We start from the raw sequence: 23,452 nt of genomic DNA, 5'->3' as shown, positions 1-23,452 counted from the left end.
TTTTTTTTAATAAATCCTTTACACTAAATGACAAGTACAGTAAGCAACACTGTCACTGTACTTCATATATGTGACTGACATGTTTCTATCTATCTAATCTATGTGTGATTCTCTATTCCTTCTATTCTAAATTGTCGGGTACCGCTGCTGAATTGCCGGCCGGCTTTTTTAAAGAGACGGTGCATGAAAACACTATTATTTTTTTTGATAAATCCTTTACGCTAAATGACAAGTACAGTAAGCAGCACTTTCACTGTACTTCGTATATATGTGGCTGACATGTTTATATCTATCTAATCTATGTGTGAAGCTCTATTCTTTCGGTTCTAAATTGTCGGGTACCGGTGTATGCCGCTGCTGAATTGCCGGCTTTTCATGTTTCATTGTGAGCACTGTTCCCATCGATTTGGGCAATCACTGTAATGCCACAACCACCATGACTGTGGCATTACAGTGAGTGGCAGACAATCCCTGCATGATTGGTGCTCTAAATAGCACCAGACATGCAGGACACGCTTTTGGTGCACGAACAGTTATCGAACATAACCTCGAACAGCCGAATTTTTTGCAAATCGTTCGGGTTCATCGAACAACTCGAACACCGCCCAAAACAGCTCGAATTTGAGATTGGCGAACAGTTCTAGTCGAACACCGCTCATCTCTAATGTTGAGGGCATACCAGCCCCTTGCGCCGCGGTGCAGTGGGCCTTGCGGCGGGGCCTGGAGAGGGCCGCTGTTGATGACGCCCGGGGTCAGAGGGCGCGGGCTGGTGGTGGCAGCGCCCAGGGCTTGAGGGCTCGGCTGCAGGGCTTGTTGCAGGGTCTGGAGCAGGTCGGTGTCTGCAGCGCCCAGGATCGGCGGCTCCACCAGGGGGCCCGGGAGCAGGCTGACGCTGGCAGCGTCCGGGACAGGGAGACTCCTCTTACCTGCTCCTGCGACCGCTCCTGCATCACACGTCTTCTCCTGGCGCTGGTCGGGACCCGCGACGGCTGGGGCACTGCCGATGCTGGGAAGCTTAGTCTGCTGCTGGTCCGCCATCTTGCTCTCCGTTCCTGAGGTCTTCCTCCCGCCCGGTTAACCGTGGCCTACCTTCTGGCGATTCTCTTCTGTAGGCCGCGGCTCCGCTCGCGATGGTCTGCGTTGAGGACCTGGCGTCGCACGCTGCTGACGTCAGCGCTCGCTGGGCTCCTTCCAGGACCTTGTGCGGCGTCAGCGCGTGGGGCGGGGCTTTGGACTTCGTGCGTTTTTGACGCCCACGCCCCTCTTCTTCCCGCGCGGCGTCCTGAAGATGGCGTCCGATGGCGGGAAAACGGCTGAAGATGGCGGGAAACGACTGAAGATGGCGGGAAACTGCTCCGGATGGCGGGGAACCTCTCTCAGGTAAGTGCAAAGTCTCTTTCAGGCACGCAATACCCGTTTGTGGCGGGTTGGTAACGATCCTGCCGACTACGCCAAAGTTGACGCGCCCCCTGGGCCGCATGGGGAACCCGGAACCGGGCCTTTTGTGGGAAGCTGTGGGTTGTAGTCACCGTGGCGGCGACCCGGTCCCGTGGCTCAGGGCGGTCAATCCAGTGGCAGTCTTTTTAGGGTTTTAAGTTAATTGTCCGACTACGCCACCATGGTGGATTACGGTCAGTGTGGACCGCCGCTGCAAGGTAGACCGCTGGGGCTGATGGTGTATGCAGCTGAGGTAGCGTGACTCCCCACGGGAAGAGTGCAGCCCCAGGGCAGTAAGAGTGGATGATGGGAGTGATGGTACACGGGCGTCCCAGCACTAGTAGCGCTGGTGCGGCGATGAAGCACAGAGACGTGGGGTTGCAGTTCAAGTTCTTTACTCACAGTTCTTTATATTCCAAGTCACTCCGCCGACAATGACTGCCCGAGCCGTGCTGCGTCCACCAGATGCGGGGCTCGGTCAACCCCCAGGCAATTCCAGAGTGTGTCACAGGACTCCCTTCTATTCCTTTCTCTGGCCGTGCCCCACCAGTGACACTACGTCTGTCCAGCTCCCGCGGGCCTTCTCTTGGGAGGGCTTCGTGCTCACCTCCCTGACCCTATGTGGTGTGCCTTTCTAGTAGGTGTAGCGAGGGGTCGCACCAAGATATGATCACGACCGCCGGTCCTTGGCTGAGGATTAGTCACCTCCACCAACTTGGGATCCGGTACCCTGTTCTGCCAACCCATCACCCGCAATCTCCTGGGTCCTTAGGGTTCCTTCTGCCTTCATGTCTCTGGGCCTCTCTTGGTGTTCTGTTCCTTTCTGTTTCTGTTCCTTTCTTCTGGCTCTGGCCTTCACTCTAGGCCTGCCTCATGGAGCTGGGCCCAGACTGAGCCACAGCTCCCTGTCAGCCCTCTCTGGCTGAACTCCTTCTCTTCTCCAACTCTCTGCACTGACTTCTTCTCTTTCAGTGCTGGCTGGGCCTCACAGGCTAGGCCCGCCTCCGGAGCAGAGCTCCACAGAGGCCCTGCTCTGTCACTTCCTCTCTCAGACTGAACACTGTTCTAAGATGGTGCCCACCTTATATTCCTCCCTCTCTGTGTATGAGCCCAGGTGACTTGCAACCAATGGGCTCCTACCTATGCCCAGAAACCTTCCCCTCTTGCTCCTACATCACTGGGTTTTCCTCCCCCCTCCCCACTCCAGCCAGGGACAGATTCTGTCGTGCCTGCATTACTGTCTAATGGGAGCACCGTTGAGCTGTCCCCCGGAAATGGGGTGTGTGTGATGCATGCAGCCTACCGAGCCCTGGTCCACACTCCATCCTTACCCGGGAGTGGAATATCACACCTCTGGGTGAGGTGCAATACCTCTGTAGCGACTGAACCCTCGGGGCGCTACAAATCCATGCCGGTTGCATGGATTTATATAGTGTGACCAAGTTGTCAAGCACTTTCCAAGTGATGCTAAAATTGCATGCATTTTTTTCTGCCAGGGAGATGCAGAAATGCTCAGTAAAAAATCCGGAGCATTTCTGCATCATGGGCACATAGCCTAAGGCATGTATTTCTGAGCTTGGTGCTTTTACTAGATTTTAATAATTTAGTTTATATTTTTTATAATTTGCATATCATTAACATGTCTAACTATACCCTGAGTTCCATAATTCCTCAACTTTTCTTCTTGATGTTGCAATTTCAATATTTAAGTGTGTATTCTATGTGGGACAGCCAATTCATGAGGTCAATATAGGAAAGGTTTATTTGCAGTTAAACAGAAAAGCCCTATCACAAACAGTAGTAATGGGAGATATAATGACAGCATTAAAAAAAAAAGAGCTAGATGCCTATCTAATAATGAATGGCATTGAGGGGTTAAATGATTTAGCAATGAATTATTTTTAATTAATCTGAGATAGATTGAACTTAATGGGCATGTATAGTGTGTACCTGTTTGTTGCTTTTGTAGCGCCCAGGGGATGGGGACTACTCGGCGCCCGGGCCTTAATGCCTGGTCTTGGGGGATGTCGCGGTGGTCGGCTCCTGGGCCCGTACCCTGGGGTCTCTCTTAAAAAGGGGGAAAAAGGAAAATGAAATGTCGAAGTTCGTGACGCCACCTGTGGTGTCTAGTGAGGACCACCAGCGCTGCGGCAGTCCACTGAGGCCGGTGTTACGGCAGCTATGATGGTGTAGCTCCCCACAGGTGGAGCTAGGCCTCAGGGCAGCGGTGTTTGGTAAGGTGCACGATATGGCGGTGACCCAGCCGGGTCCAAGGAAAAATGGGAGACACACTCACGTTTGGCTTCAGTACCTTTTTACTGGTGGAGTTGCGGTACCGCCCAGAGCACTGTAGGGTGAGGGGTGCACTGCAGGTCTCTCCCCAGTGAGCAGGTATAGGGCCTCCTGTATCCTTGCCGCTTCGTGTAGTTTATGGCCCGTCTGAAACTAGGCCCAACTTAGTCCTTGTGATGCGCCAGCTGACTTGGTGTTAGGGCCTTTTGCTGAAGAGCACGCTCCTGGTATGGCGGAGCCTCCTTGCCTCCTGGTCCTGCTACGTGTCAGCTCCTGGGCTATCCTGAGACCTGAAGTCTTCCAGGAAAGATCCAGCTGTTTTCCACAGAGGGTATACTGCTCTGCAGACTCGGAGCCGGTGTCTGGTATATTTCTGGGGTGAGCCTATGAACCTCCTCTGTCCCCAACACTACTATTCCACTAGCCATCGGCCTACTCTGGGCCCTCACAAGGCTATACACACTGGCAGTTAGCTGGCTGCCTCTTCTGCCGCTCTCCAGAGCGTCGGCAATGCTCCTAGCTGTCTCCTCCTCTGCTCAGGCTGCAGCAGACTCCAGACTCCTCTCTCACTGCAGAAACCTGCTGAGTCTCCTCCTGCCTAGCTCCACCATCCCTATTTATATCTCCTTGTAGGGCTCCCTCTAGTGGTTCTGAGGTAGGGTGGAGGTGTGTGCATGCTCTGAGGGCCTCTTGTGGAGAAAACCTGAAATGCACCCCCCTTGGGTCTGTGACTCCATGCGCAGCAGGGCGTCACATTCCCCCCTAGTTGAACTCAGCACTCCCGGGCTGAAGCACATTTTGTAATAACAAAAATAACAAGCTTCCCTTTATGGGAGGTTAGGACACTCGAACGTTGCATAACAAGTTAGTAATGAATACATATATATAATGCAATAAATAATTGGCAATGAGCAACTAGAAAGTTCAAGTCTCTTCCGGAGAGGTTGCTCAAAGGGGCACTCCAGGGAGCGCAAATATTTACAATACAAAGTCTTTGGGCTGCACAAAGTCCTCAACCTCAGAGTTCATATATGAGGAATAAGCAGGTTAGGGTTAAAGTGTCCATTTCAGTTAGATTGTCCAATCAAAGGGAAGAAATATAAGTTAAATACACACATGAATACAATATGCAGTATAATACATAATACCCCAGGGGTAACTATCTACATGAATCATTGCTTCTATTTTAGATTCTATATCTAGCAGGGGTTTGACCTTGTGTGGTGTGGGTTGATCTGCGCAGAAACGGGGTGCGTGAGACACTAGTGTTTGCACTATTTCCCATGTGGTCAATACTAGATATAGATGGACTGCTGGTGTGTTTTGACCTCCCTAACCGACTGGCAAGTATACCGTTTGCTGGGCCTTCTTGCTCTGCTCCCGCCGGTGAACCTTCTTGAGCAGGCTCTTCTCCAGTATTAGCAGGTTCAACTTGCTGTGGGGAGTTTTCTGGTTGTTGGAAGAAGTGGAGTACTGGGACGATTACCGCTCCTCCTATTTGAGGTCAATCTGCCTGGAAGTCGCCTAAGTCAGTATGAATTACTGCTTCTTCAGGTTCCTCCTGGATGATGAGAGGCACTTCTTCTTGGGGTTTAAGCAGATCCGGACACAACTTCAGGTGGTCCCGAGATACTGTTGCAGTGGTTCTCCCTCCATCTTTGCTGATCAAACACGTCTTCCTGCTGTCAAACCTTGAATTCAACACAGTGTAGGGTTCTCTCTCCCACTGGTCATCAAGCTTGTGGTTCCTCCGCTTCCTTTTCAATACCACTTCTCCTGGTGTGAAGGGTTCTGCTGGTGCACTTCTGTTGTATTGTGCCTCTTGTTTATCCCTCACCCGAGTGAGACTGTCTTCGACACAGGCTTGGATTCTCCTGTACTGCTCCTGTCTGGTCGTGTCCCAGTCCTCAGTGGTCACATTAGCTTCAGGTTCTACAACACCAAGCTCCAAGTCCATGGGCAACTTCCCTGGTCTTGCCCGCATGAGATATGCCGGAGTGCAATTGGTGGAACTTACTGGTATGTGATTATACAGATCCACTAGGTCAGGTAGTAGGTCTGGCCACTGGTTTCTCTCTTCTAGTGGTATGGTCTTCAGTAGATAGATGATGATGTTATTCATCTTTTCACAGAGACCGTTAGTTTGGGGGTGGTACGGTGTAGTCCTGATCTTTTTACACCTGTACAGATGGCAGAACTCTTTGAACAATTCAGCCTCAAAGGCCGGGCCTTGGTCAGTCAGTACCTGCTCAGGGTATCCATGGGGTCTGCAGAAGTATGCTTGGAACGTCTTCGCTGCTGTCTCTGCTGTCAGGTCTTTGACAGGGGCGACCACCAGGAACCTGGAGTAGTGATCCACCATGGTCAGGGCATAGGAGTGTCCTGACCGACTGGGTGACAACTTGACATGGTCCAGGGCCACGATCTCCAGAGGGCGAGTCGTCTTGATGGGTTGCAGGGGTGCCTTCTGGCTGCTGTAGTCTTTTCTTCTGAGGCTACAGGGTCCACAGTCTCTGCACCACCTCTCAATGGAGCTGCGCATCCCCACCCAGTAGAATCGACACTTCAACAGGGTCTCTAGCTTTTTCCAGCCAAAGTGCCCCGCCTGATCGTGGTAGGCCTCCAACACCATCTGGATGTCCGTCTTGGGGACCACTATCTGCCACACCATCTCGTGGGTTTTGGGATTGACGTACCTCCGGCACAACTTCTCACGGTAGATAAACAACCGGCTTCTCACATTCCACAGCTGCTTTGCTTGGAGAGACGCATCCTTCTCCAGGGAGGAACCTTCTTGGGTTATCAGCTCCTTGATATGGCTGACAACCGGGTCGCTGTCCTGAGTCTCTTTCCAGCTGTGGTGAGGCAAGGGGTTTAACATCTTACCGCGTTGCTTCCTGGAGGCTCGTAGCTCATGGGCCATCCCATTCCGGTGGAAGGCAGGTAGTTCAACCTCTTCCAGGTCATCCACTTCTTCTTCTGTGTCTGACTGGTGATTCATCCTGGACAGGGCATCGGCGTTGGCGTTCTTGCGGCCCGCCCGGTACTTTATGGTGAATTGGTAGTTTGACAGCCGAGCCATCCATCGTTGTTCCATGGCTCCCAGCTTGGCTGTTTCAAGATGAGTTAAGGGGTTATTGTCAGTGTAGGCAGTAAACTTGCTGGAGGCTAGGTAGTGCTTGAACCTTTCTGTGATGGCCCAGACCAAGGCCAGGAACTCCAACTTGAAGCTGCTATAGTTCTCTGGGTTCCTCTCGGTCGGACGGAGCTTCCTGCTTGCATACGTGATGATTTTCTCCTGGCTATTCTGCTTCTGACTTAGGACAGCTCCCAATCCTTCATTGCTGGCATCAGTATACAACAGGAACGGTTGGCTGTAGTCAGGGTAGGCTAGGATCTCATCACCTGTCAAGATCTCCTTCATTTCTTGAAATGATTCAGCCTGTTCTTTACCCCAGTAGAACGGGGGATTTCTGCCTTTGGGGGACTGTCCTACCAGGAGGTCTTGCAGAGGTGCTGCTCTCTTGGTGTAATCTTTTACAAACCTCCGGTAGTATCCTATCAGTCCCAGGAACTGACGCACCTACTTGAGGTTCTTCGGCTCCGGCCATTTCTGGATGGCAGTGACCTTCTCCGGGTCTGGTGCTACCCCTTCTGGACTGACAATGTGTCCCAGGTACTGTACCTTCTTCTTGAGCAGGTGGCACTTGGAGGGCTTCAACTTCATCCCATACTGGGACAGTGACTCAAATACCTCCGCCAGGTGCTTCAAGTGGTCCTCATACATCTTGGAGTACACAATCACGTCATCTAGGTATAGTAACACAGTCTCGAAGTTGCGGGGTCCCAGGCAGCACTCCATCAATCTCTGGAACGTTCCGGGGGCATTGCAGAGTCCAAACGGCATACTGTTGAACTCGCAGAGTCCCATCGGGGTAGTGAAGGCCGTCTTCTCCCGATCCTCCTCAGCCACAGCTACTTGCCAGTACCCACTAGTGAGGTCAAGGGTGGAAAAGTAATTTGCAGACTTCAAGGCAGCCAGTGATTCCTCAATACGTGGTAAAGGGTATGCATCTTTATGTGTAATGCGATTTACTTGTCTGTAATCTACACACATTCTCATGCTTCCATCCTTTTTCCTGACTAGAACTAGGGGAGCTGCCCAGGGACTACAACGATCCCTTACTGCCCCTGCCTTCTTCATGTCATGCAACATCTCCTTGGCTTTCTGGTAGTGTGCTGGAGGTATAGGCCTGTACCGTTCTTTGATGGGGGGACGGTTGCCTGTGGGGATGTGATGTTGTACCCCCTTAATCCTCCCAAAGTCAAGTGGGTGTTTGCTGAATACCTGCGCGTATTCCTGAACCACCCGGTGTACTCCCTGTTTCTGGTGGGCAGGAGTGGTGTCTGTCCCAACGTGGAGCTGTTGACACCAATCCTCCACCTGTATTGTAGGGTCATTATCCTCCACTTGGTCTGGGGAGGTTAAGGACTCCGCCGTGTGAATAGAGTTATTATTTACAGTGTAGAGTTTGGCAATAGTGGCATAACGTGGTAATCTGACCTCGTCTTCCCCATAGTTAAGAAGGCGGACGGGCACCCTCCCATTGCGTACATCTACTACCCCCCTCGCAGTCAAGAGTGTAGGTCTGTGCTCTGAGCTAAGGGGTTCTACTACCGCCTGGTAGCTCGCCCCTTTAATACCTATTGCTGCTCTACACCAGATAAGCATTTCACTCATTGGGGGAATTACAATGGGTATCGGGTCTGTTACCCGCACATTACCAATCTCACCACCGATCAGCTTCACTTGCTGCTGGTACGTCAGGGCTCGGATCTCCTTCTGGATCGCTCTCTTCTGCCCTGGTCTGGCAATGTCAGCGAGCTGTTGGAGTAAAAACACAACCTCCTCCAAACAGTTACCAACAATGTTAGTGCCTAGTACCATATTCAGTCCATTTTCCTCATGGGCAGTCTTCACCACAATGAGTCCCTGGTCCTTTAACTCCACTCTCCCCACTTTTACTGCTACATTCTTAACCCCAAGTAGGTCAAGAGGGAGGCCGTTAGAGGCATATACTGAAAAGTCTGGGTTTGGGGGCTGGAGACTGTCCATGGACCAGTATTTGCTATAGAGGATATCAGGTATGATTGTTACCTGGGATCCGGTGTCCAGCAGGGCAGGTATCGCAATGCCGTCCAGTATGATGGATAGGAAAGGTCTTCCTCCCACGAACCTGCGGTGCCAGTATGAGGGGCCTGCTGAGTCTATTCCTGGGTGCTGGCCCTCGGACCCAGGGTTCGCTCTTTTAAAGGACACTGGTGCACTGTGTGACCTGCCTTCTGGCAGCGGTGGCAGATGAACTCTTGGCGAGGATGATGCTGGTTGTTTGCCCTTCCTGGGGGTGGCGTTGTCCTCCTCCGGGGTGGTGACGTCCTCCTTCTCCTCCGGTTCATCCAGGGGACGTCCTCAGGGCGGACGGCTAGCAGGATCTTTCCCTCCGTCTCTGGCTCCGTCCGTAGTTGCAGGGCACTCATCACAGTGGCCAGGTTTTTGATCAGCTGGCGCACTTCTGAGCGCAGACAGTCCAGCTCAGTAGGGGGTGCAGCCTGGACTTTGGCTTCAGCAGCCAGCGGGAAAAAGGTGGGTGCTGCTGGTGTTGGAGTGGCCCCACCCTGGTAACGCTGGATAGACGTATCTGCTATCTCCAGGGGTTGTAGTCCCTTGATAGCCATGTCCTTAAGGGTGTCAAAGGTAGCATCTGGATGGTCCAAGGACCACCAACGCACAGTCTGGCTCTCCGCTTGGGACCTCAGCCCCCGGACAAATTGTTCTTTTAGCATTTTACTCTCATTAGTTATGCTAATTGGACTAACCTGTTTTACAGCCCGCAGGGCCCCTTGTAAGCGGCAGGCGTAGTCCCGAACGCTGTCCTCCGGTTTCTGAGAGCATTGGTAGAACCTCATCCGGAGATCTGCTTCAGTGCGGTCCTCGAAGGCAGTCTGTAACTTTTCGAAAATTACGGACACTGATTCCTGGTCTGCGGCCATCCAAGTCTCTACTTCCCTCTCCGCAGCACCAGTCAATTGTCCCACAACTACTGCAGCTCTTTGTTTGCCCGTCATAGAATACATGTCCAGGATGCTGCATATTTTGCGCTTGAATCCAGACAGGGTGTCCGGCTTGCCGCTGTACTGGGTGAGCCACTTTGCTCCAGGCATGTACGGTAAAGTCAATAGTACGATAGGGGCTACAGGCCCTGGTAATGGGGCGGCTGCTCCGTCCTGCGCGGAGGCGGCTGCGGGTGCATCATCGGGGCTGTCAGCCTGGGCAGCGACGTCGGGCTGTTGCTGCAACATCTTGGCGCCCCCCTAGTGAACCGTGGCCTACCTTCCTTCTGTAGGCCGCAGCTCCGCAGGTGACGGTCTGCTGATAGGACCTTGCGTTTCTTAAGTTCCACGTCAGCGCGTTCGCTGGGTTTTCCTGCCAGGACCTGACGCTGCGTCAGTGCGTGGGGCGTGTCCTCAACTTCACGCACTTTCAGCGGTTACGCCCCCTAGTTTTCCCGCGGTTACGCCCTTCTTCTCGCGCGGTGACCGGAAAGATGGCGGCCAGTGGCGGGAAACTCCAGAAAATGGCGGGAAAAGCTTCACCACTGTGAGTTTTACAGTTTCTTAAGGCGCACAGTACCCGGTGGCAACTGGCACAACTCTTTCCGTTGCCGCGGGCATGCAATCCTGTTCGTGACGCCAGTTAGAGAGATGTAGCGCCCAGGGGATGGGGACTACTCGGCGCCCGGGCCTTAATGCCTGGTCTTGGGGGATGTCGCGGTGGTTGGCTCCCGGGCCCGTACCCTGGGGTCTCTCTTAAAAAGGGGGAAAAAGGAAAATGAAATGTCGAAGTTCGTGACGCCACCTGTGGTGTCTGGTGAGGACCACCAGCGCTGCGGCAGTCCACTGAGGCCGGTGTTACGGCACCTATGATGGTGCAGCTCCCCACAGGTGGAGCTAGGCCTCAGGGCAGCGGTGTTTGGTAAGGTGCACGATATGGCGGTGACCCAGCCGGGTCCAAGGAAAAATGGGAGACACACTCACGTTTGGCTTCAGTACCTTTTTACTGGTGGAGTTGCGGTACCGCCCGGAGCACTGTAGGGTGAGGGGTGCACTGCAGGTCTCTCCCCAGTGAGCAGGTATAGGGCCTCCTGTATCCTTGCCGCTTCGTGTAGTTTATGGCCCGTCTGAAACTAGGCCCAACTTAGTCCTTTGTGATGCGCCGGCTGACTTGGTGTTAGGGCCTTTTGCTGAAGAGCACGCTCCTGGTATGGCGGAGCCTCCGTGCCTCCTGGTCCTGCTACGTGTCAGCTCCTGGGCTATCCTGAGACCTGAAGTCTTCAAGGAAAGATCCGGCTCTTTTCCACAGAGGGTATACTGCTCTGCAGACTCGGAACCGGTGTCCGGTATATTTCTGGGGTGAGCCTATGAAGCTCCTCTGTCCCCAACACTACTGTTCCACTAGCCTTCGGCCTACTCTGGGCCCTCACTAGGCTATACACACTGGCGGTTAGCTGGCTGCCTCTTCTGCCGCTCTCTAAAGCGTCGGCAACGCTCCTAGCTGTCTCCTCCTCTGCTCTGGCTGCAGCAGACTCCAGACTCCTCTCTCACTGCAGAAACCTGCTGAGTCTCCTCCTGCCTAGCTCCACCATCCTTATTTATATCTCCTTGTAGGGCTCCCTCTGGTGGTTCTGAGGTAGGGTGGAGGTGTGTGCATGCTCTGAGGGCCTCTTGTGGAGAAAACCTGAAATGCACCCCCCTTGGGTCTGTGACTCCATGCACAGCAGGGCGTCACACTTTACTACTGATATGGTACATAACCAGCTTGACTGCCATTTACATATGCAAAGTGTACTAGGGACCTCACCTGGGCCATTACCAAGCTGTTATCTGGGTAATCCAGAAATGTCATGACTGTACTGTATGTTGGTATTTTTGTTAATTACATTGCTTAGTTGCTATTTTTCATGCTATTATTAAATAGTGATGTGTACTATCCTCTCTATTAAATGGAAACAGAGTCCTTCACTGATAACAATTTTTCTTTTTATACTTTTTACTCTGGATAAGGATGCCCTCTCCTGTAAGGCTATGTGCCCATGATGCAGAAATGCTCCGGATTTTTTCCGCTTCTCCCTGGCATGCGGATTTTACATGCGTTTTTCCCGCCAGGTAGAAGCGTTTGTCAAGCGTTTTTGCATGCATTTCGACATGCGGGTTATCAAGCGCTTTTCCAAGTGATTTTAGCATCACTTGGAAAAGTGCTTGACAACTTGTTCATACTATATAAATCCATGCAACTGGCATGGATTTATAGTAGCGTGACCAAATTAGTTAAACAAAAAAGAATAAGAATATACTTACCTTCCGATGTCCTCCTGGTGTTTTCTCTGCTGCGTCCGGTGTCTTGGGCGGCTCGCGGTGGTGTGAAGGACCTGCGGTGACGTCATTGAGTCATGTGGCAGGTCCTTCACAACACCGCGACCCATAGAGCAGACCAGACGGAGGGGAGAAAACACCGGGAGGACATTGGAAGGTGAGTATAATCTTTATTTTTTATTTTAAATTCTTTTTTTTATAGTTTCTATGGTACCTGGGTCTGGATGAGAGTCTCCTCTTCTCCAGACCCGGGTACCATCCGCACATTGAACCGTGTGATATCCGCATGTGCACATGTAGTGATGCGGATGTCACCCTGTCCAATGCAAGTCAATGGCGGCGACTACGCTGCGTGTCCGCAAAATTAATGGACATGCTGCGTATTTTTCCGCAATGATAATCCGCAGCGGAAATTTCCGCAGCATGTGCACAGCACATGCGGATTATTATTGGGGACCATGGGGCACGTATTAGCAAGCGTTTTTTAAGCGTTTTCGCTGCGGAAATTCAGAGGCAAAAACGCTTGAAAAACGCATAGTGGGCACGCAGCCTAAGAATATACACTCTGCAAAGGTGATATTCATACTCCCTTATCCTGACAACTTTACTTCTATGGTTTCCTTTCCTAATTACTTGCATAATATATCTTTTAGCTTCACTGAATTGACAGAGCATTGATCTAGTGGTCTGGAAAATATTGAGTGGAACTTTAATATGGAGAGCTATGGGAGCATGTTATATTACACACAATATATTTCAACATAAGCACTGAGCTTATATTCTACGTCTTCTTATCATTTCACCGGCATCATGACATTAGTATCTGTCCTCAAAAGTAACCTGCAGAAGGAAGTCTTCCGGAACAAAGGCGATAAACTTATCCATATCCTGCCACTGGCGAAGCTAAATAAGGAGGATGAGGGTAATTATCTCTGTGTGTCGGGTAAGTATTTCTGCTTCTGTTTTTTCTATGATCAACATAATTCATGTTTAGTTTTAAGGAAGAATCTGAGTTGGGATATCAGCTAACGTGTGAAAAGGCATTTGAGGTTTACAGTTTTGATATGAACTATATGCAAATAGTTTGAGTTTACTGTGTCATTTAAGTGTAAATAGGCTCAAAAGACTGGAGGTGAAGGGATATCCTTTGATCATTGTTATGCCAAATGTCCTTTACAACTGTGAGTATCTGTTTTATAGTAAATTACAGGATTTCTAGCATAATACATTTATTAATATTGTTTTGCTTCCATGTGTAACTCCTCGGTGCTGCTGATCTGTGATGCTGGGCTCCAGCCCTGGACAGTATCAGTATCCTTTCCCATCTGACAGCTAACAATATACCATAGTTCCTTCTTACTTCCCCTGCATAAGGAGTATGTACTGCCATGCTGCTGCAGAGACTGGTAGTTTTTTGACAAGAGCAGAAAACTATTTCTGTTGACTGCTTTGCAGTGAACACAGGATCACCATGTAGACTTAGGGCTCATTCAGATGTTAGTTATTTTTCTTGTATCCAAGAAAGTACTGATTTTCTTTTAATTTTTTTTTATTAAATTCTCATCAGTGTTTGGTCCATATATCAGATCATATCATCAGATTTTCATCAGTATTTTTTTTTTTGCTTATGAGATGGTTTCTCATACTTCTAAAACTAAGGATGACATCCAAGTTTTTCACAAAGTGCTGACTGAGTATTTGGCACACCCATAGATTAGCAATAAAGAGTTTGATCCATAAGTGGGATCAAAATTGGACCAGTCTTCATTTTTTTTCAGTCCGCAAAAAAGCTTAGACATCTGAACAGACATATTAACTATAAGGGCTATGAGCAGGGTCTGACTGGGTTGACTGGGGCCCACATGACGAATTGACTCCCACCCTACAAGTATATGCGAATACCAGATGGCCGTTGTCCCTGTAATAGTGGAGCATCCACAGTAAAACACAGGAGGCCCCTGCACATCTACTGTGCACACACCATAACTGGGACGTACAATCAAAGTAGTTTGGGCCGACCATTGGAAACTGCACCGATCGGAAGAATGGGGAACTTTTATCCCTGACATGGAACTTTTATTCCCATTTTAAAATGAAGGGGCAGGTCGGATGTCTGACTGCAGCCCCTTTCATCGTTTTTGGGGCTTCCAGAAAAAGCCAAGTGCAGCCACTTAGGGAATGAATGGATCAGTGAAAGTGATTGAGTCGTACATATGCCGCTCCATACTAATGGGGATAAATGTTGCATAGTCTGCCGATCTGTGCGAGTCTCAGCGGTTGGACCTCCACCAATCAATAACTTATTACTTATCCTTCAGTGTGCTGCCTCTGATAGAGACTGCGGTTACCGGCGTGCCCACTCTGTTTCCAGCACGGGGGCCCACCGGAGGATTGTCTGGTGTCCTGCCGGTCTAGTCTGATGCTGGCTATGAGTTCTATCAGTGAAAATCATGGAAAGAAATTGTATGAAAAAAAACAACAGATTTCTGAATGAACTGACTGCAGGGGAAGTGACGGTTCACGTTTGAGTTATCCAGGTTTGAAATTAATGCATATTCCTTGCTCTTTCCTCTGATCCCCTGTGTATTCTCCTGTGGTTCAAAGGGTTAAGGTTTTACACCAACTTTAATGCACACCAGAGTTTTACTGTACATCGAATCAATTTTATAAACCACTTTTTGACATAAAGGTTGTTAACCTAAACAGATAATGTATGTGAATACACTAAGCCACTGAAAAAAAAATTAAAGGGATGGGCCAAAGCTAACATTGATTTTAATTCTAAATATCTGTCTATTTAATGTAATAATCTAATAGCTTTTCTAATATACTTTACTTAAAAAGTCCCTACCATTCCCTTTCTACACTAACAGGTTTTTTGTTCACCTACTTCCTGTTTCATGACATTTCGCTTCAAAATCCCCTGGGATACTTACAGTTGAAACCAGAAGTGTACATACACTATATAAAAAGACACATATGCATGTTTCTCAAAATCTGACATGAAATCAGAATAAATAAATCAGAATAAACCTTTCCCCTTTTAGGTCAGTTAGGATTACCATAATTTTTAATATTTGCCAAATGCCAGAATAATGAGAGAGAGAGAGAGAGAGAATGTTTTAAGGCATTTTTATTACTTACTGCAAAGTCAAAAGTTTACATACATCCATACATACCATTAGTATTTGGTACCATTGCCCTTAAGCTGAATGACTTGGGTCAAACGTATGGGATATCCTTTCACAAGCTTCTGACAAAACCGGTGTAACTGATCCAGGTTTGTAGGTCGCTTTGCTCACACCTGCCTTTTCAGCTTTGCCCATAAATTTTCAATAGGATTGAGATCAGGGCTTGGTGATGGCCACTCCAAAACACTGACTTTGTTATCCTTAAGCCACTTTGTTACCATTTTGGCAGTATGCTTTGGGTCATTGTCCATTTGGAAAACCCATTTCCGCCCAAGCCTAACTTCCAGGCTGATGTCTTGAGATGTTGCTTCAGTATTGCCACATAATCTTCTTTTCTCATGATGCCATCTATACTGTGATGTGCACCAGTCCCTCCTCCAGCAAAACAACCCCAGACCGTGATGCTGCCACCCCCGTGTTTCACAGTTGGGATGGTGTTCTTAGGCTTCCAAGTTTCTTTCTTTTTCCTCCAAACGTAACGATGGTCATTAGGCCAAAAAAAGATCAATTTTAGTTTCATCAGACCACAGGACATGTCTCCAAACATTGATCTGGCTTTATGTTTCTTTTGGAATTGACAATTGATGCATGCTCAAAAGAGCAGGGACTAACAAAGCCCTTCAAATGGACGACACTTATTATGCTTTGTTTCAGGGTGGGGATAGTGAACGCAGCCTCTGCCCCCTGATGATGTTTCGTTTCAGTATCCCTACATCAAACGAGAAGTAGGCAAAAAACAAAAACAGTTAGATAGGGTAGAGAGGGAACGGTAGCGACTTTTTAATCAAGGTATATTAGAAAAGCTATTAGATTCTTAAATTAAAGATAGACATTTAGGATTAAAATAAATGTTACTTTCGGATCACCCCCTTTAGTAGTATTATTTCAATAAAAACGTATTACCACTCTTATTAGAATAATGGATTTTTGGCATTACCATAAATGTTGGTATTGTTATAGAAATGTATTATTTTCTGGCTGGATGAATGATTTATATCTGACATGTCATAATCTGCACATAAAAATAGTGCTGACAAACTGTTTGTAATTACAGTATCTTCTACGAATGATGTCCACATAACTGTGTTAACTGTATTGGAAGAGAAAATGCTGTTAAAATGTGAATCAAGTAAGATGTGGATTCTAAAGGATCTAAAACTTATAGATGGAATAGATCATTCACAGGTAAATATCTTCAATGTTATATTCAGCTGCTGTAGCAAAAGGTCATTAGATCAATATGGTATCAGATTTTTTAATTTGGTAAATTCTCATAGAGCTAGAGGCAGATTGTTCTCAATAGTCACTTCACTGAGTTACTTTCTATGTTTTGTGATCTTGTTTAATGTATTGTGAGAGTGTACAATGGAAGATTCCCCAGCGGTATGCACAATTTTTGATTGGAGACTGCCATCTACTGCTCAAATGGAACCCTGCAGAACTAGAAGAAAGAGGAAGTGTTGCAGGGAGGGCGGGTCCAAAGAGCACCAATGACTTCCGTGACGCAGCTCTCCGATAGAAAAGATCGGAGTGACCAGTTTGGCGCTAATAAGTGAGACTAGCGGGACATATGCTGAGAGAGATGCCGCAGCCGAGTCACCAGTACGGCACTGGGGACACTGAGTGTCAGTGAGCGGGACCCAGACAATGACAGTCGAGACCCCCAAGCAAGACTACGCCTGTGAAGACCTTAGGCTTAGTTCTGCGCTGGTCAAGACCCACGAGCCAGTCTATGCCTGTCAAGACCCGAGGCCTAGCCCTCATCCGTCCTGGCCCTATGCACAACTGTTGCAAGTCAAGCACAGAAGACCATGTGTGGACTCTAATCCAGAAGTGGACGTCCACTGCTATGATTTGGAGGCACGACTGAACCGGGCCGTTACTTCCTACGCTAAAGTATGGTACAGGGTTCGATCTGGGGCTGTGCAGCTGATGGGATGGGGACCAACCAGTGTGAGGAAGACCCAGAAAGCTTTAATTGACTTTGTTAGAAAGACTTGCGGCCTAGCGTGAAAACCCATTGACCCACATTAGAGCCTGTAACTTGAGTAGAACCATGTTAATGACACCTTTATTCCTGTGCACTCTACACTCACTGGGAATCAGCTAGATAGGGAAGAGGAATTTTGCTGTACAAGTTATTTTGTGTTTGATGTCAACTTTGCTGATATTGTATTCTGACATTCTGTTATTACACGATTTACTTCCTATTCAAAACTATCCCTCCCTATAACTGTATTAAGAAGAATAAATTGTTAACTTTATTACTTCCACTTTGTCCCTATCCACGTGTTGTATCCCAATAACCTGCTTACAGTACTACTACTGTTTGTAGAAGAATTACATTATATCCCAAACTTTTTCTGACATTGATCATGCTAAAGTGCTCATATACCAAGAATTTTATAGTCCATTTTAAAAATATTATACTATATTATATAGTAATATTACACTGCTCAAAAAATAAAGGGAACACTTAAAAAACAGAATATAACTCCAGGTAAATCAAACTTCTGTGAAATCAAACTATCCACTTAGGAAGCAACACTGATTGACAATCAATTTCAAATGCTGTTGTGCAAATGGAATAGACAATAGATGGAAATTATTGGCAATTATCAAGACACCCTCAATAAAGGAGTGGTTCTGCAGGTGGGGACCACAGACCACATCTCAGTGCCAATGCTTTCTGGCTGATGTTTTGGTCACTTTTGAATGTTGGTTGTGCTTTCACACTCGTGGTAGCATGAGACGGACTCTACAACCCACAGAAGTTGCTCAGGTAGTGCAGCTCATCCAGGATGGCACATCAATACAAGCTGTGGCAAGAAGGTTTTCTGTGTCTGTCAACGTAGTGTCCAGAGGTGCTACCAGGAGACAGGCCAGTACACCTGGAGACGTGGAGGGGGCTGTAGGAGGGCAACAACCCAGCAGAAGGACCGCTACCTCCGCCTTTGTGCAAGGAGGAACAGGAAGAGCACTGCCAGAGCACTGCAAAATGACCTCCAGCAGTCCACAAATGTGCATGTGTCTGCACAAATGGTTAGAAACTGACTCCATGAGGGTGGTATGAGGGCCCAACGTCCACAGATGGTGGTTGTGCTCACAGCCCCACACAGTGCAGGACGCTTGGCATTTGCCACAGAACACCAGGATTGGCAAAGTCGCCACTGGCGCCCTGTGCTCTTCACAGATGAAAGCAGGTTCACACTGAGCACATGTGACAGACGTGACAGAGTCTGGAGACGCCGTGGAGAGCGATCTGCTGCCTGCAACATCCTTCAGCATGACCGGTTTGGCAGTGGGTCAGTAATGGTGTGGGGTGGCATTTCTTTGGAGGGCCGCACAGCCCTCCATGTGCTCGCCAGAGGTAGCCTGACTGCCATTAGGTACCGAGATGAGATCCTCAGACCCCTTGTGAGACCATATGCTGGTGCGGTTGGCCCTGGGTTTCTCCTAATGCAGGACAATGCCAGACCTCATGTGGCTGGATTGTGTCAGCAGTTCCTGCAAGATGAAGGCATTGAAGCTATGGACTGGCCCGCCTATTCCCCAGACCTGAATCCGATTGAGCACATCTGGGACATCATGTCTCGCTCCATCCACCAACGTCACGTTGCACCACAGGCTGTCCAGGAGTTGGCGGATGCTTTAGTCCAGGTCTGAGAGGAGATCCCACAGGAGACCATCCGCAACCTCATCAGGGGCATGCCCAGGTGTTGTAGGGAGGTCATACAGGCACGTGGAGGCCACACACAATACTGAGCCTCATTTTGACTTGTTTTAAGGACATTACATCAAAGTTGGATCAGCCTGTAGTGTGTTTTTCCACTTTAATTTTGGGGGTGACTCCAAACCCAGGCCTCCATTGGTTAATAAATTTGATTTCTATTGATGATTTTTGTGTGATTTTGTTGTCAGCACATTCAATTTTGTACAGAGCTAAGTATTCAATGAGAATATTTCATTCATTCAGATCTAGGATGTGTTATTTGAGTGTTCCCTTTATTTTTTTGAGCAGTGTATAATAGACTCTATAATTAATTATTATATAATATTCACCTTAATATTCACCTGAAGTGAAGCAAAAATATTAATCTCAAAGAAATTAACATTTTCCAATTATTGTTACAAGATTTATCAGTGGTGTTAAAATCTCATTTTTCAAATTTAGAGTTGTAACTGGTCCCTAAAAAACACCCAAATCAGACAGTTTGCAAGTAAGGGCTAAGGCTATATGCACACGATGTGGTTTTAATGCATTTCCGCGGCTGTTTTTCCGCCGCAGAAATGCATTAAAACCGCTTGTTAATAATAGGTCTGCTATGTATAGCAATGGTAATCCGGATGAAATTTCTGCTCCGGATTACCATTGCAGCAAAAATCACAGCATTACCATTGTTTGGGCGTTTCTAGTGCAAATTCGCGTCCATTGACTTGCATTGAATTGCAGAAAACCCGCAGGTATAATATCTATACCTGCGGATTTACTGCGTTTCAATGAAAGTGAACGGACGTAAATTTGCGCAAGAAACGCGCTGCGGGTGGTACCTGGGTCGAGAGAGGAGGTTATTACTCCTCTCATCCGACTGCCGCTCTGGCTGATAACAGCGTTATCAGCCAGCTCTTCCCAGCCCGCCGTGCCCACTGTAAAAAAAAAAAGAATAAAAAAAAGAAAAAAGTAAAAATAAAATAAACCTCTATACTCACCTGTCTGGTGGCCCCCGGTGGCGATGTCTTCAGCCCGGTGGCCAGTGGTATACTGCGGGGCGTGGCCTCGCGCTCCGCAGTATACTGTGCTTCCAGGACCTGCGCTGACGTCAGCGATCAGCTGATGGTCATGTGACCCCAGTTCTTATGGTAATCCAAGGGTTTAAGCAATGTCCCACCAAATAACTTTATTTAGCTCCAAAAAGCATTCATTGATGTACAAAAATGTTTAAAAAAAACGCATGTAAAAAACGCATCAAAAACGCATGTAAAATCCGCATGCCTTTTTTCTGCCAGGGAGAGGCAAAAAAGCTTAGAAAATTTCTGCTTCAAATCCGCATCGTGTGCACATAGCACTTGTACATGAAAAACTGACGTCTGAATAAAGCTGTTTCTTTCCTGAATAGAACTCGTACCTATGACCAGGGTCATAACGATCGCAATCGCAGAGGGTGCATCGCGACTGGGCCCAGCAGGAGGAGGGCCTGCTGATGCCAGTGCCAGTTTCACCTAGATGCGCGTCTTCGGACTCAAATGAAGCTGAAATGTCTTGTGGTACATAGACCAGCCGGCTCCATGCCCTTCAATACATGCTGCCAGCCAATCAGAGGTCTGAGCAGACATTGAATTGCAAATGTTGTCGCCACATAATGTGGGTCGTTCTGAGACATTGCGCCTGTTCCAAATTAAAATGTAAAATCCAAATACGTGCACGTAAGAACTACACTGATACATTGAGAATCAGGGCAGGTCTCTCTTTATTTCCTCATATGGTCAGGGTTTTATAGGTTGTTAATAGTCATACATGGTAACAATATAATTGGCTTAGCTTATCTCTAAATATGTGTTGGCATTAGCATTCATACATTTCATTGGCTAAAGGTAATTCTGTCTACACCCATAAGAACAGTCTAGGTGTCTCTCTCACTTAAAGTTTAGTTTCTTCTACTTTCCTATGCTTTCTCTAAGTCTTTAGACAAAGACGTTCCTAAGAGACCCCTTATCTCACAGATACATACTGGCTCAAACTGCATTTCAGAAAGCAGAAGATGGACTTAGAATATCCAAGATGGAGTCAGGATAGATGATAAAGTATAAATCCTGCTCTAACACAAGTGACAGGCGGCACATGGCAGTGATGTCATGCATTGCCTGCACTGACACACCGAAGTCAGCTGCCGGCTCCTGCACATGTGGGAGCCGGGAAAGGAAAGAATACCGTAATTGTTTGTTTCTTTTTAAAATGTGCTAGAGAAAAACAAAAGCGGCCCAGGATGAGGGACATTGTTAGAGGATGTAGCCCAGGATGAGGGACATTCTTATCGGATGGGGCCCAGGATAGGGGGCATTACTGGAAGTACCAAGGACAGTGGACATTATTACTGGTAGGGGCCAGGATGGGGGAAAATTGTTACAGGATGGGGCCCAGGATAGGGGGCCTAACTAGAAGCCAGAACGGGGAACATTATTACTGAAAGGGGCCCAGGATGGGGGACATTATTACATGATGGGGGACATTATACCAGGAAGGCACCCACGATGGGTGATATACCAGGAAGGGGCCCATTGTTATACCATGTGGCCCATGATGGAAGGCATTATTACTTGAAGGTTCCAGGATGAGGGAGATTATTACAACAAACAGCCAAGACGGGTGACATTATTACATGGAGTGTGAACCTGTGAGGGGTGCAGTGTGGTAGTGTAGGTGACGCGCCCCCTGGGCCGTGGGGTACTCGGTGCCGGGCCGGTCGTTGCTAGGGGAGATGTCACAGTGGTGGTGACCCAATCCGTGACCCAGAGCTGTCAATCAAAAGGGGAATATTTACAGGGGATTATAGTTTATATACAAAGTTTGTGACGCCACCTGTGGTATGCGGCTAAAGGGAGCCGCCGCTGCGGAGCAGGTCCACTGGAGCTGGTGTGGCTCTCCACAGGTAGAGCTTAGCTCCAGGGCAGTGTAGATGTTATAGGTGATGCTGGGTGTTGTAGTGCAGGGGTGATGGCGCAGATAATAATCACAGAGACAGTGGGGTGCAGTCTTCCAAGTTTACTCACAGTTCTTAAGTTCCTCAGGTTACAGGTTCCGGACTACCACCTCCCATGTCGTGCTGCGTTCACCAGGCAGGGGTTCAGCAATCCCTCAGGTAGTTCAAGAGTGCCTGACAGGACCCCTTTCTATGTGCCATCCTCAGTTGTCTTCCTGCGCTGGCTCTTGCCCTCCTGCCCTGCGCCTCACAATCAGTGTCCCAATCCGGTAGCCTCGGGTCTTGTCAGGCGACCTGCAGTCCCCTGGACCCTCTGTGGCCACCTTCTCAGCGATATAATTGCGGATGTGGCCACTGCACCTTACAAGTACAGCAGCCTCCAGTTCCTACCTGAGCCTTGTATTTCTCCACTAGTTTAGGGGCCGGTCCCCTCTGCGGCTCGATCCCTCCACCGTCTGGCAGATTCGGGCGTACGGGTGGCCTCCAGCACTGCCCGTACCCCTGGGATCCTTTCTGTTCCTGGAGTCTTTCTCCTGCTCCCTCTCCTCTCTCAGTCCTGGGCCTCTCACTAGGCCCGCCTCCGGAGCAGAGCTCCTGCAGAGCCTCTGCTCCCCTCACTTTCCTCCTCTGACTGGCTTGTCCTTCTAAGATGGCTCCCCTTTTTATACAGCTTCCTTTCATGTGCTCCCCTGATCTATGTCCTCCACCCACACCCACTACATGGCTCCCCTCCACTCCAGCCAGGGACCAGGGACTGTGCTCTCCCTTAGGAGCAATCTCGCCCTGCCCTCCTGAAGTGGACATGTTGGATGCAGGTGTTAGGGTCCCGGGCAGCACTCTATTCTTACCTGAGAGTGGGATACCACACCTCTGGGTGAGATGCAGTACCTCTGTGGCGACTGAACCCGCAGGGGCGCCACATAGGCGAGGGGCTGCTGTTCTCCTCCCACACCCTGGCACCCCACAAATAAAAGATAAATTCCTATTCTTCGTGTAGTTTGTGTGTATTCGATAACACTCAAACTTTTCCTTGAGGGTCCCACCTGCTCCGGGACGCCGACCTCAGCTGCAGGTAAATAATCAAGCACAGTCTCTTGTTAATTATTTAACAGTTCAACTTTACTTAAACCGTTCAGTTCTGCTTTGGTCTCAGTTACAGAACATTGGAGTACCACAGACAGTTTCAGCCTTTTTCAATACCCTTTCACTCCTAACTTTTTGTTCCCCAGGTATGATACACCTAGTACGGCAGCTTTCCAGAACCCGGTTCTGCTTCCTACAGGGACGTCCACGTCCATTTCCCCTTCTTGGGAAGTGAGTAAGGCTGGCTCCTCCACGCCTTCTCTGGGCCGTTGACCCCGGACGTTTAGGGAAGTTTCCTTGCAGTTTACCGCTCCTTTTTTC

The 23,452-nt window shown here is 48.6% G+C and overlaps 1 protein-coding gene across 1 annotated transcript in view; it reads left to right on the top strand.

Annotated features, from left to right (window-relative positions):
• The first annotated feature begins 12,969 nt into the window (after positions 1-12,969).
• Positions 12,970-23,452, top strand: part of LOC141167215 (exocyst complex component 1-like) — a 101,710-nt gene continuing 91,227 nt past the window's right edge. The window contains exons 1-2 of the mRNA XM_073654664.1: positions 12,970-13,102; positions 16,405-16,535. Coding sequence (XP_073510765.1) covers positions 12,970-13,102; positions 16,405-16,535 — 264 coding nt within the window. The remainder of the gene's footprint in view (positions 13,103-16,404; positions 16,536-23,452) is intronic.

This window comes from Phyllobates terribilis, unplaced genomic scaffold, assembly GCF_046119375.1.
Source record: "Phyllobates terribilis strain yellow unplaced genomic scaffold, ASM4611937v1 Scaffold_11__3_contigs__length_659146591, whole genome shotgun sequence".
NCBI classification, from domain to species: Eukaryota; Metazoa; Chordata; class Amphibia; order Anura; family Dendrobatidae; genus Phyllobates; species Phyllobates terribilis.
Note: the sequence above shows the minus strand (reverse complement) of the source record. Positions and strands in the feature narration are given on the sequence as shown.